Source organism: Saccopteryx bilineata, chromosome 3, assembly GCF_036850765.1.
Source record: "Saccopteryx bilineata isolate mSacBil1 chromosome 3, mSacBil1_pri_phased_curated, whole genome shotgun sequence".
Taxonomy (NCBI): domain Eukaryota; kingdom Metazoa; phylum Chordata; class Mammalia; order Chiroptera; family Emballonuridae; genus Saccopteryx; species Saccopteryx bilineata.
This window is the reverse complement of record NC_089492.1, coordinates 103,512,636-103,525,396: the sequence shown is the minus strand read 5'-3', so window position 1 is coordinate 103,525,396 and position 12,761 is coordinate 103,512,636. Positions and strand designations below refer to the sequence as shown.

The 12,761-nt window shown below is 40.4% G+C and overlaps 1 protein-coding gene across 1 annotated transcript in view; it reads left to right on the top strand.

Annotated features, from left to right (window-relative positions):
* Positions 1–4,973: 4,973 nt before the first annotated feature.
* Positions 4,974–12,761, top strand: part of STPG4 (sperm-tail PG-rich repeat containing 4) — a 41,605-nt gene continuing 33,817 nt past the window's right edge. The window contains exons 1-3 of the mRNA XM_066267075.1: positions 4,974–5,087; positions 7,964–8,023; positions 9,141–9,398. Coding sequence (XP_066123172.1) covers positions 5,052–5,087; positions 7,964–8,023; positions 9,141–9,398 — 354 coding nt within the window. The 5' untranslated portion in view covers positions 4,974–5,051. The remainder of the gene's footprint in view (positions 5,088–7,963; positions 8,024–9,140; positions 9,399–12,761) is intronic.

Here is a 12,761-nt window from a genome sequence, read left to right as displayed (position 1 = left end):
ACCCCCAGGAGTGAGGATTTTTTTCAAAAAAGGGTATTAGTTCCAGTATATTAACAAAATCATATTTGATAACTTATGGAAACAAGAAGAACATACATTTACCTTTTTTTAATGTTGCCTTACATTTTTAAAATGAAAATTTTTGTACAATTGTATTCGATGGTCAGGAGGCACAAGGATGTACATGAATGTTCGTACTACTCAAAGGGTTAGTTTGCCAGAGGGAGATTCATTTGGCAGGTTACTGCCCATCTTTGACCATTTAAATACCACTGTTTACCAGAAAATAGAAAACTGGATGGTTAGTGAAGGAAAAGAGTGATGAGTATGTTTCAGATAGGAGAAATTACAGGAATTAATACTAATGGTAAGTTACATTTTGATATACTAGGCAGGCAAATCAAATAGGAAGATACTCATTAGATATAAGAGTTTATAGTCAAAAGAAAGGCCAAGGCCCTGGCCGGTTGGCTTAGTGGTAGAGCATCGGCCTGGCGTGTGGGAGTCCTGGGTTCGATTCTCGGCCAGGACACACAGGAGAGGCACCCATCTGCTTCTCCACCCCTCCCCCTCTCCTTCCTCTCTGTCTCTTCCCCTCCCGCAGCCAAGGCTCCATTGGAACAAAGTTGGCCTGGCGCTGAGTATGGCTCTGTGGCCTCTGCCTCAGGCGCTAGAATGGCTCTGGTTGCAACAGAGCAACGCCGCAGATTGGCAGAGCATCGCCTCCTGGTGGGCGTGCCGGGTGGATCCCGGTCAGGCGCATGCGGGAGTTTGTCTGACTGCCTCCCCATTTCCAACTTCAGAAAAATACAAAAAAAAAAAAAAAGGCCAAACAAGGTATTTGGTGGAAGATTTCTGTGTCTGCCTGTTAGAAATATCTGGGCTTTGCTATTATTTTTTTTAATTTACTGATTTTATAGAAGAGGGGGGCAGGGAGCCAGAAGTATCAACTCAAGAGTTGCTTTGCTTAGTTCATTGCTTGCTTGTCATATGTGCCTTGACCCAGCAAGCCCAGGGTTTCAAACCAGGGACTTCAGCCTTCTAGCTCGACATTTTATCCACTGCACCACCACAGGCCAGGCTGGGCTTTGGTATTTGATTGCAGTGTTTCAGATACTGCTATGTGTAAGCTTGAAGACATCAATATAAATCAAGCCTCAGTTCTGATACCTGTAAAAAGAGTATGCTTTATCCAACTGGTTTTTAACTTGGCTTTTACATTAATGTAAAAAGTACTTAGCTTAGTCGTTGGCATTTGCAGTAAGTGATCACTGGTGTGTTAACTATCCTGTTAAACCAGTTATGACCCTAAGATGAGGGAATTGGGCAAAGTTAATCTTGGTGTTTTTCCAGTTTCCACAATAGTTTGAAGTTTACTTTGTCAAGGTGGAAGGGGAAACACAATTTTGGAGTACTTTTGTTGTGTCATGTTAATGGCTTATTTAATATTGTAATATTCACAAAAGTCAGCATTATTTTTTATTTTACAGGAAATAGAAGCATAGAGCAGTTTAACTGGTCATGGAGCGTAAACGGGGCTAGGTTCATCTGTCAGTTATACTTTCTACAGCAATCTTCAAACCCAGGACTATAATTTTAAAACATTTAAAACGACCATGTTACTTGTTTTATATTATCAGGGTCATTCTTGACTCAATACTATCTATAGCCTGTTTGCTCTCAGATAATTAAAACCACTATTGCAGTTTAAATATAATTTTCATTAAAGATCTGATGCATAGCAGAAGCACTATCAAAGACTTACTTGATAATACAAGACTTAGTGTATAGTCTTGTATTATTAAAAAAAATGCCTGTATGATAACCTGAAAATATATATATTTTTTTATTTTTCTCTGGTTATATAATAAGTTTTTTTGTTTGTGTTTTTTGCAGAGACAGTCACAGAGAGGGATAGATAGGGACAGACAGGAACGGAGAGAGATGAGAAGCATCAATCATTTTTCGTTGTGACACCTTAGTTCATTGATTGCTTTCTCATATGTGCCTTGACCGTGGGCCTACAGCAGACTGAGTAACCCCTTGCTCAAGCCAGCGACCTTGGGTCCAAGCTGGTGAACTTTGCTCAAACCAGTTGAACCCGCGCTCAAGCCAGCAACCTCAGGGTCTCGAACCTGGGTCTTCTGCATCCCATTCTGACGCTCTATTCACTGCACCACCGCCTGGGCAAAAGGTTTTATTTTTTTATGAGGACATTTTGTTTATTCTACGTGTCTAATCTATTACTGGTGAAGTCCTTGAAATCATTGACCCATGCTATTTCTGGTTTTGAGATACTCAAGTTATTTTCTCATTTAGATGTTCCCTTCTGTTTCACACCTTGTATGGGCTTCTGGGCTTCTCTTTATGTTTCATCATAGTTTAGTCTCTAGGGTATTAGTCCCTAGTCTGCTGAGCCAGTTTTCTTGAAGAAAATGAAATGAGACACAGTGATGGACTTGATTAATCTCTTACACCTGTGAAAACTGGTTTTTATAAATACTTCCCTCTTGACCTTATAATTCTTGATTTCAAACCTGGTGCCTGATTGTCATTTCTTTATCCTATATGTTTTAAGGCTTTGTTTAATAAATTTAGAATCCCAGTATTTTAAGAGAAATGGAGTCCTCCAGACTCTTGCTCCTCAAAAAGTTGCCAACAGAATCACCTGAAAGCTTGTTAGAAATGCAGAATCTTAGGCTCTGCCCCAGAATCTGAATCAAGCTGTATTTTAACAAAATCCCCTGGTATTTGTGTGCATATTAATTTTTGAAAAGCACTGCTCATTCTCTGGTATTTTTTGTTTGTTTGTGGCAGAGACAGACAGGAAGGGGGGGAGATGAGAAACATCAATTCTTCGTTGCAGTTCCTTAGTTGTTCATTGATTTCTCATATGTGCCTTGGGGGGGTGGGCTACAGCAGACCGAGTGACCTTTGCTCGAGCCAGCGACCTTGGGCTCAAGCTGGTGAACCTTGCTCAAACCAGATGAGCCCATGCTCAAGCTGGCGACCTCAGGGTCTCGAACCTGGGTCCTCCATATCCCAGTCTGACACTCTATCCACTGCGCCACCGCCTGGTCACGCCATTCTCTGGTTTTATTTATAGAGAGAAAACTGGTCAGTCCTTTATTAAATAATTTAAACTTGCATTCAGAAGACTCAGAAGACAATTTGTGTTTTGAATATATTTAAAATTGTGAACTATTGAAATTAGTCCTCCAATGTAGATAGGCACAGAGTCCCTTTGGGCTGCAAGGGATTAATTAAGTTTAGAGACTTCTCAGAGGAGTTAACCTTTGAGGTGTATCAGGCTGTCAAAGAAGAGCTAAGCATATGAGGAGACCGTAGCAGTGTGAAGATGGTATGTTTGGTTCCACTTACTGGATGATTTTTTTCAGTAGTTCCATAGCCTTCCATATCCCTGGGTTTCACATCCACAGATGCAGAGGGCCAATTGTATGCATTGTTCTAAGCCATTTTATAAAAAGGCCATAAGCATCTGAGAATTTGGGTATCGGTGGGGTTCTTGGAACCAATCACCTGTGGGTACCAAGGGACTGAAGGTTTTGGAGTCAAAAATTATGCATGGATTTGTGACTGCTTGGGATCTGCACCCCTCCCTAATCCGGTGTTCAAGGGTCAATTCCATATATCAAAGTGTGAGCTTCCAAAGAGGGGAAGGAGAAGAGATTGGATTGTAAATTTTGTTTTTGTCCTAAAGGTAGTGATAGCCCATATTTACTGAACATACTATGCCAGACATGGTTCCAAACATTTTACTCAGTCTTCATAATCACCTCGTGGGAAGGTACCAATATCACCCTTATAGACAAGCACAAGTCATCAAATGCAGCCAACATTCATATTCTTGCAATCAAGGGAGGAGAGGGATCAAGAGTGAAGTAGAGGAGTAATCGATCCCACCATGACAAAGGTCAAGTTAAGAGCTCAAATATGCCCATTGGATTTGGCCATTGGATCATTGATTAGTTTAGCTAGTGCCATTTTAATGGAAAGGTGTGTACACGTCAGATTAAGGTGGTTTCAGGAAATTATGGGAGGTGAAAGAATTGAGCCTACTCTTAAATTTGTGAAAGGGAGCAGAAACTTCATGGCGGTTTGGACAGTGGAGCACTGGAGTCGGGGATTTGAACTGCCACTGCTGTATAATGCTGATAAAGCTGTCCAAGGCAGCCTCTCTCCTCATTCATAAGATGGGATTAATGCCTACTTCACAGGGTTGTGAGAATTAAATTAATGTATGTGAACTATCTGGAGCACAGCAGGTACTCTATAAAATGGATTCTTTAAGGCTGAGGATTTGTTTTTAAAGATGAGATTGCTTATCAGTTGAGATGCTACATCAAAGGAGGTTGAAGGTGAAAGGGTCTCAGAGAGAGGGAAGGGTGTCTGGTTTCACAGTGAAGCCTGTTGGATCTAGTGCTCATGCCACTTCACAAGTCAGGCAAGAGAAGTGACACGAATTTACCATCTGGAGGATGCTAAAAATTTTAGTGTTTGCTAAACTGATTTTTGCCTTAAAGCTAAGTATACCTAGCCAGCATTCTGTCCTCTTTGCTGGGGGTATGGGATTGGGGATGATATAAAAATGGATTGATGGAGATTGTGATATGTTTAAGCCTTTACAAGGCGCCTTTATTATTATAAATATTTTTATTGATTTTAGCCAGAGAGGAAGGGAGAGACAGGAAGGAACATCGATCTGTTCCTGTATGTACCCTGACTAATGATCGAACCCGCAACCTCTGCGGGGACGATGCTCTCTAACCAATCGAGCTCTCTCTGGCCAGAGCTACAAACCACCTTAAATCTCGGTGCAGATACTTACTTACCTGAGGGCTTTCGGGCGATTCCATCCTCGGGTGCGTGCACGAGGCTGAGCGCGGGACTTAAAAGCGTGTGCCCGCCTCCCTTCCCCCACCACTGCAGAAAGACTTGGCGTGAGCCCTGCGCACGCTAGAGAGCGGACGGTCGCAAGTGTCTCCTGGCAACCAGATGCCAGTCTGGGCCTAAGGACTGAGGTGGTCGCAATGAACAAGGCAGTTCCCACCATCAGCTCCACCACAGTAAGGGCTTGACGGTTCGGTGGTCATGGTCTCGGTACTACTGTCCTTCCCTGGTGCACGCACCCAACTACCTTCCTCTTCGCCCGGCTCTTCCGCCAAAAATCCCAGCTCTGTAATCCAGGGCCGTTGCACCGCTTCTGTTCTCTCTTCTCTCTCTGTTCTCACCGTTTTGTAGTCCTTTCTTCTGATTTTTATTTGAACTCTAGTTTATTTTATTTCCTCTTCGTTGCTACTCCCTTATCATTCCTATTTGCTCTTTATTTTCTCCGTTTCCTCCTTCACTACTAATGCCGGACCAACTCTTGAATAGGGTGATTAGATTTCTTGCATTTTCCCATTTGTTGAGAGATTGGGTTTTTATTTTGTTTGTGTTTTAGTCTATGGACACGTTTTTTAATTTAGCATTTATAAAATATTTTAAACTACCTTTGGTTAGGGAGGTTTAACCTATCTTTTATAAAGTGATTCACCCCTAAAGCAAATTTGAAGTGGTAGATGGGTGTAGTTTAGATCACCTGCCTTGGGCAAAACAAAACAGCAGCTGCCAATTGCTTTCCTTTAGATGTATCATGTTTACTTATCCCTTGTCCTTCCCAACTCATTTTCCTGGCCCAGGTAGAGGTGGGAGACCTGTCTTGACCTGCCTGGGAAAGTTCAATTTCTGTAAAATGTGCACAGAGAATATTTGATGTAAATCCAATAAAGAGAATGTATAGGAAGAAGTTCAGATTAGTGTGTATGAAACAATGTTTTTAGAGAAATGCACATACTTAGTAATGAAACTAAAGCCATGATACTCAAGTAGAGTGGATATAAGTTGCTAGACAGGAACAATGAATTACATCAGTTTTGCTGATTCAATTGTGTATTATTTTTAATGCATTGTGCTTGTGATAACCTATATGCTGTACTAATAACAAAAGCCGTATAAATGAAAGTAGAAATCAGTATTTTAATGCTTTTACCTACTGGGAAAATAGCACCAAAAAAACCAAAAAAACAAAACTGAACAATTTTGTTCTGTTAACAGTGAGGCTGAGTCAAATGTGGAAAAATAATTAAAGGGTATAGAGTACTTATTACGGAAGACATGAGCATCCTTGGAAACTGAAGAATACCAAAACAATCTGTTTCTTAACTTGGCAGATGAGATGTTAAAAATAAAAGCTACCATTTATTATTGAGCCCTGGTTGTGGGTGCAAGTGTTTATATGTACAGTGTCTTATTCTTATGCCAACCCTGGTATGCCTTAATTTTATACTCCTGAGAGGAAGCTGAGGCTCATAAGAGTAAGTAATTTGCCTAGTACCCTTAGCTAGTTAGTGGCAGAGCTAGAGTTCAAGTTCAAGTCTTTCTGGCTCCTCCATCATTCTGACTCTTCAGTGTCACAGCTAGCTAGACAAGGTGAGAGAACTGGCTGTATCATATATATATCTGATAATGTGTGAAGTCTGGGAAATGGCAATTGGCAACATTTGCCATATCTTCAGGATTTTATATCCCAATATCATAGTAATCTGATGACTACACACTTTGGCCTTGAGTTCCCAGCACAATCACCTCAGCCATAAATCTTTTTATTTTTTAGGGTAACCAAGCAGTTTTTATTCATTAATGTTCATAAATACAAATAGCAGCTTCATTAGAGATTTTTTAAAATTTATTTTATTTTATTTTATTTATTCATTTTTAGAAAGAACAGAGAGAGGGAGAGAGAGGAGAGAGAGACAGAGAGAGAGAGAGAGAAGGGGGGAGGAGCTGGAAGCATCAACTCCCATATGTGCCTTGACCAGGCAAGCCCAGGGTTTCGAACCGGTGACCTCAGCATTTCTAGGTCGACGCTTTATCCACTGCACCACCACAGGTCAGGCTCATTAGAGATTTTAATTTTCCTTTTCAGTTTGAATGTGGAGTATTAGGAGAGACTTTTGCATGTCAAGGTATGGGAAGCAGAGATGACCTCTGCACTGCTACCTGTATGTTTACCTGCTAGAAGTAAAAATTAGTTAAGTGGAAATGATTGTCTTACATATTTTTCTCTTCCTTTTGAATGTGTATAACATAGCAAGAGTGACAGATCTGAAATTACAGTCACCAAACAAACCCAAGATAGTTGTTCATTTTCATTGGCAAAAATACAGCACCAAGAGCACTGTCAGCAAATTGGGAGGAGATGGAGGCTCGTGTCCTTTATTATGTTGTTTAAACTTAGGTTTTCTAAAGCATCTGAAACATCTCATAATATCTACACCGTCCTTGGCGCCAAACTCTGCCATGTCTCTCAGTTCATCCTTGTCAGAGGACAAGCTCTCTTCACCCACTGAAGTGGACAAAAGGACTGAGCCAGAAGTCTTAATAACAACTATGATAATACAATTTTGGATTTATACAAGCCTTTTCTTTCCAAGAACACCAAATTTTGTCACATCTAATTATCCTTATGCCATCTCTGTTAGATGGGGATGTTTATTGCTCTAGTTTTTCCAAAGGGAATTTAGATATCTAAAAAGCATTTAAGGCCTGACTTGTGGTGGCGCAGTGGATAAAGCAACGACCTGGAACGCTGAGGTCACCGGTTCAAAACCCCGGGCTTGCCTGGTCAAGGCTCATATGGGAGTTGATGCTTCCTGCTCCTTCCCCCTTCTCTCTCTCCTTTCTCTCTAAAAATGAATAAATAAAAAGTACTTAAAATCATAAAATAACAATGTAAAGAAATATTACAAGCAAAATCGATCATAATGTAGCTTTCATTTTAATTCAGACTGACCCAATTTGGTGCAGGTATTAATTAATTTGAGTAAATATTTTATAAATTCTATTTAACTTCTAGGAATTATCTCTCAGATGAATAAGCATATTTTGTGTTTGTTAATAGAGACCAACCCGGAAGCCATCATCTTTTGAAAGAGAAGGATGGTGGAGAACAGCATTAACAGTATGTATTTTCCATTCTTTCCTATTCAGATTATTCTTATTCCCATGAATATTTGATTTAATTAGTCTTACCTATTAAAGTCACTAACAATTCATAAGGAAGCTGTGGCCCTTATTTTATACTTATAATTTTAGTATTAGCATGTGACTAAGAAACTAAATTTTTAATTTTAAAGCTAGGAAAAGTAAAACAACTCTTGAAATCTAGTTGCTTTACTGAATATCTAGGTAAGATCAACCCATTTTATGACCTTGCTAAGGTTATAGAAAAAAAATTTTAAAAGCATACATTTTGCTGAGGTTTGGGGGTTTTCAGTTTTTATCTTACTTAGATGGCATAGAGTCTATGATAACTTTTATTAACTAACAGATCAGCATATAAAAGCAAGATGGTAATACATGAAAGTAAAATAACCAGAAGAACCCCCTCTAAAGACATCGCTTCTATATTGCAGAAATATTTCCTATCCACACCCTGCAATAACAGAGAGGCCCCATGGGCCAGAGCATTCTTGGAATTGAACTCGTTTTAATGGTGGAACTGAGCTGAGTGCTCAGTGGAAAGATGGCCACAAAAGCAGCAGTGACTAAACGTTCAGGTTTGGCCATTTAGCCACATTGTGGTTGGGATTTGAAAGTACCAAACCCCTTATTGGACTAATTAGGCGATATGTTCTGCCAATTCATGCTTCGCCTCATGTTATTATCCTGTAGCTTCCCATTTAAGGGCTAGACAGAAACCCATAGCACCTCCAAAGCAGAAGTGGGATAACTTTGACTTAGCCAAGAAGCACCCTGAGTGGTCTCACTGGAGGCCTGAGACTTAGCATCAAATTGAATCTCAAATTTAAGTATCTGTGAAGCTACTTTTTAAGAAGGTAAAGCTTCAACTATGGCTATAACCTATTTTCTATAACTCAGCAGTTGTGTCAGAAAGGAAATAATCATAATTCTCTTGAAATGCTGTTCTGTCCAGAGCACTTACAGTATTTTAATAGAATTTTATTAAACCTTGAAACAGAGAAATGCTGCTTAGGAGTGACCCTTTCAAGAATGCTGCTTTTGGAGATGTTGCTGGTTTACACACTGACATGAAAAATGATGTCTTTTTTCCACAGAATACTCCTATCCCTGGCACTTACCACTTGAAAACTTTTATTGAAGAATCCCTATTAAATCCAGTGGTAGCAACCTATAGTTTTAAAGGTGAAGGAAGGAAAAAACCACCTCTTGTGCAAAGAAATGATCCAGTCCTAAATGACCTTCCCCAGTACATGCCTCCTGACTTCATGAGCTTGTTGAAGAAGCAAGTGGCCACTTACTCATTTAAAGACAAACCACGGTCAAGCCCCAGTACACTGGTGTACAAAGATCAGGTAAAGTACTACTAGCAGCTGGGGTTTTGTGGGAAAGCTACCAAGAGCCCCTGGAAAATAATTCTATATAAGTTAGAGTGTATCTTCCCCAGGAAAATGAGCAACCTTTAGGATGCTTTATTTTCTACAGAAATCAAACAAGCGTTGCCTAATTTGCACGTATGTCCCCAAGATTTTTCCCTGTGAGGCCTACTTAACCTAAGTAGAAATGGGGGAAAAATATTTCCTCTGGAGGGAATCTTAGCAGGATTCCCCCAACTGGAGGAGCCTCTGAGATCTTACCTGTGGTTGGGCGATGCTTCTGGTCCCTTCGAGCAGTTTACACAGGATACTCTCTTCTTTTAAAAAGAAAAGTCTGCCTTTTAGTGAATAAGTACCCTTATGAGAGCATGAATATAATAACTATATACCATAGGGAAGCTTTTTCCAAAATTTCTTGTAGAAATGAGCACTGTGGTACCGGTAAGGTGAGTCTATTCTCAGCTCTACCGGTTCATTCACAACATTGACAATATAGAGCACTGCCTAGCTTATGGCTGTATGCTAGACTCTGCGGAGGGAAGATGTTCCTGACTAGGAAGTATTTAAGTGACAATACAAGAGCGAATGTATCAAATGCCGAGATAAATAGTGTAGCAGGAAATGCCAGAGGAGAGTTCAGTGTAAACTGGATTGAAAGTTTGGAAGGTTCCCTGGATAAAGTAGAACTCAAATTGGACCTTGAATAATACACGACATTTATGTGGCTCTTAATGGTTTATTATGAGCTTCTACATATATTTGCTTAGCAGTTCTTCCCAAGCATTTAGAAACAGGCAGAGCACATGTTATTTCTAATTTACATGCAAGTAAACTGAGGTGAATAGAGGTTAGGTAACTTGTTCAGAGGGCACAGCCAATAAGTAGGGGAAGTAGTACTTTTAAGCAAGGGCTTCTGAGCCTAAATTTGGTGCTATTTCCAACCTCCCCTGTGCATCTGACTGTGAATGAGGGGCAGGGTTTGGATGGGTGGAACCCACTCTCACGGGCCAGTTCAAGGATCAGAGTTGTGACTTGAACTTTGGTCCTTAATATCTCCCATTTATAAGGAAGCTGATAATTGTATCAGTCCTCACAAACTTATCAGAATATTGTTGTGATAACCTCAGAGGAAATGCATTGCAACTGGAAGTTGAATTCAATACAAGTGGTTGTAGTTATTAGGATAGACAAGAATTTTTCCGTGTGATGAGTGCATGTTGTACCCAACACGTAAACCCATCCTACTGCTCTGCAAATTGTTTCCAGATTATAATTTAAACAGGACAGAATGATAAAAGTTCACTGGGTAAATCTTATCCTATTCACTTCACTGGATGAATACAAACAGTGAATTATACTTAGAATTTTATGGCTTGGTATCATGTGAAATCTTCTGGCCATGTTCAAAGCAAAATCATTCTTCCTCATTCTCCACCACCATGTGCTTCCCTTCTGCTTCCTCCCGTCTTGCTTTCAGGGTGTCTGAGGGTAGGCGCAGGCTCATTGTTGAAAGGAGAAAACACAGAAGGTTGGTATTAAGCAAAATTTAAAGCTTTAAAAGAACAAAAGAATTTGGCTTACCCAGAGGGATGGATAAAACCTTTGAAAACACGTTTTTCCTATTTCTTTCTTTTCTGCCCCCCCCCTCCAGAAGGATTGAGGGGTTGAGCTCCAGAAACTGGGAGGATTAAATGTTTTCCTAATTTTCTGTTTCAAAGGTCTATGGCAATATGTTCTCAAGAAGAGAACTATCCCAGTTGTAACATTGTTTACTCACCAGGAAAATTCATACTTCTGTTGTTTTTTTAATGGCAGAACTCAATGAAATAATAATTTGAACTTGAGGTATAGTATACATTATTATTATATTTTATTAAGATAGAACAGCATTCTCCCAAAATTCATAGTTTTTAATAGACTATTCACTCTCTATTAGGGCTATTTATTATTTGTAAGAAAGTTTTTACTATTTTTAACACCTTTATTAAGCATGTATAATAATTCAACTAGAGAATCTGTATCAAAGAATCTTTTTTTTCCTTTTTTTATTAAGTAAGGGACAGGGAGGCAGAGACAGACTCCCGCATGCGTCCCGACTGGGATCCACCCAGCAAGCCCCTTACTGGGCAATATTGTGGCCATCTGTGGTCACTGCTTGCTTACTCATCAACCAAACTATTTTAGCACCAGAGGCGAGACCATAGAGCCATCCTCAGCACCCGGGGCCAACTTGCTCAAACCATTTGAGCCATGGCTGCAGTAGGGGAAGAGAGAGACGAGAGAGTGACAGAGAGAGAGAGAGAGAGAGAGAGAGAGAGAGAGAAGGGGGAGGGGTGGAGAAGCAGATGGTCGTTTCTCCTGTGTGCCCTGACTGGGAATCAAACCTGGGATTTCTACACATCAGGCCACTGCTCTACTGCTGAGCCAACCAGCCAGGGCAAAGAATTTAATATATGTATTTACTTTATTTTATTTTTTTAATGTGTGTGTGTGTGTGTGTGTATATATGGGATATAGGGGTGGGGAGTTCATCAAGTATAAAGGGGGCCAAATACACTGCTCATAAAAATTAGGAAATATTTCAAAATGAATATGAAGCAATAAAAAAAGAAGCATTTGATTTTTTTTGTTGTTAAACAAGAACATCAGAAAAGCAAACGTCAAGTTAAAGAAAGTTCAATTATGCAAATGAGATGCAAACTCTCAATGATCGTGATTGAGTAGCAAGTAACATATTAGTTGGTGTGAACCGAAGCATGTCAAACTGGACAAGAGTGCCACACATTGACTGTTCAGTAGGGTGTATGGTCACTCAAGACTGTCAAAACACACTGACAGCGATGGGGCACGGACAGGAGCAGATTGTCCAGCAGTTCTTGTGGGATTCTCTGCCACTCTTGCTCCAGGGCAACTTCCAGCTCAAGAAATGTTGTGGGAGGCATTGGAGGGTTTGACTGGTGTCTTCCCAGTGCATTCCAAGCATGTCCAATGGGATTCAGGTCTGGAGAACGTGAAGGCCAGTCCATGCTTTCGATTCCTGCCTCCTGTAGCATGTTGTTGACGAGATGCACACGGTGGGACCTTGTATTACCGTACATGAAAAGAAAGTTGTTTCCAACTGCTCCAGCATAGGGTACCACTATAGGGTGCAGGGCCTCATCTCGTCATCTGTTTTTGATGACGTGGAGGTTGGTACGACCACCAATGCTGATGCCAGCCAACACTATGATTCTCTTACCACTGAAGGAGTCTCTTTCTCACATGAAACATGGATTCTCTCATGTTCTTCGTTCATGCCAGATCAGGACACTATGACTATCAGGCTGCAGACTGAACTGTGAC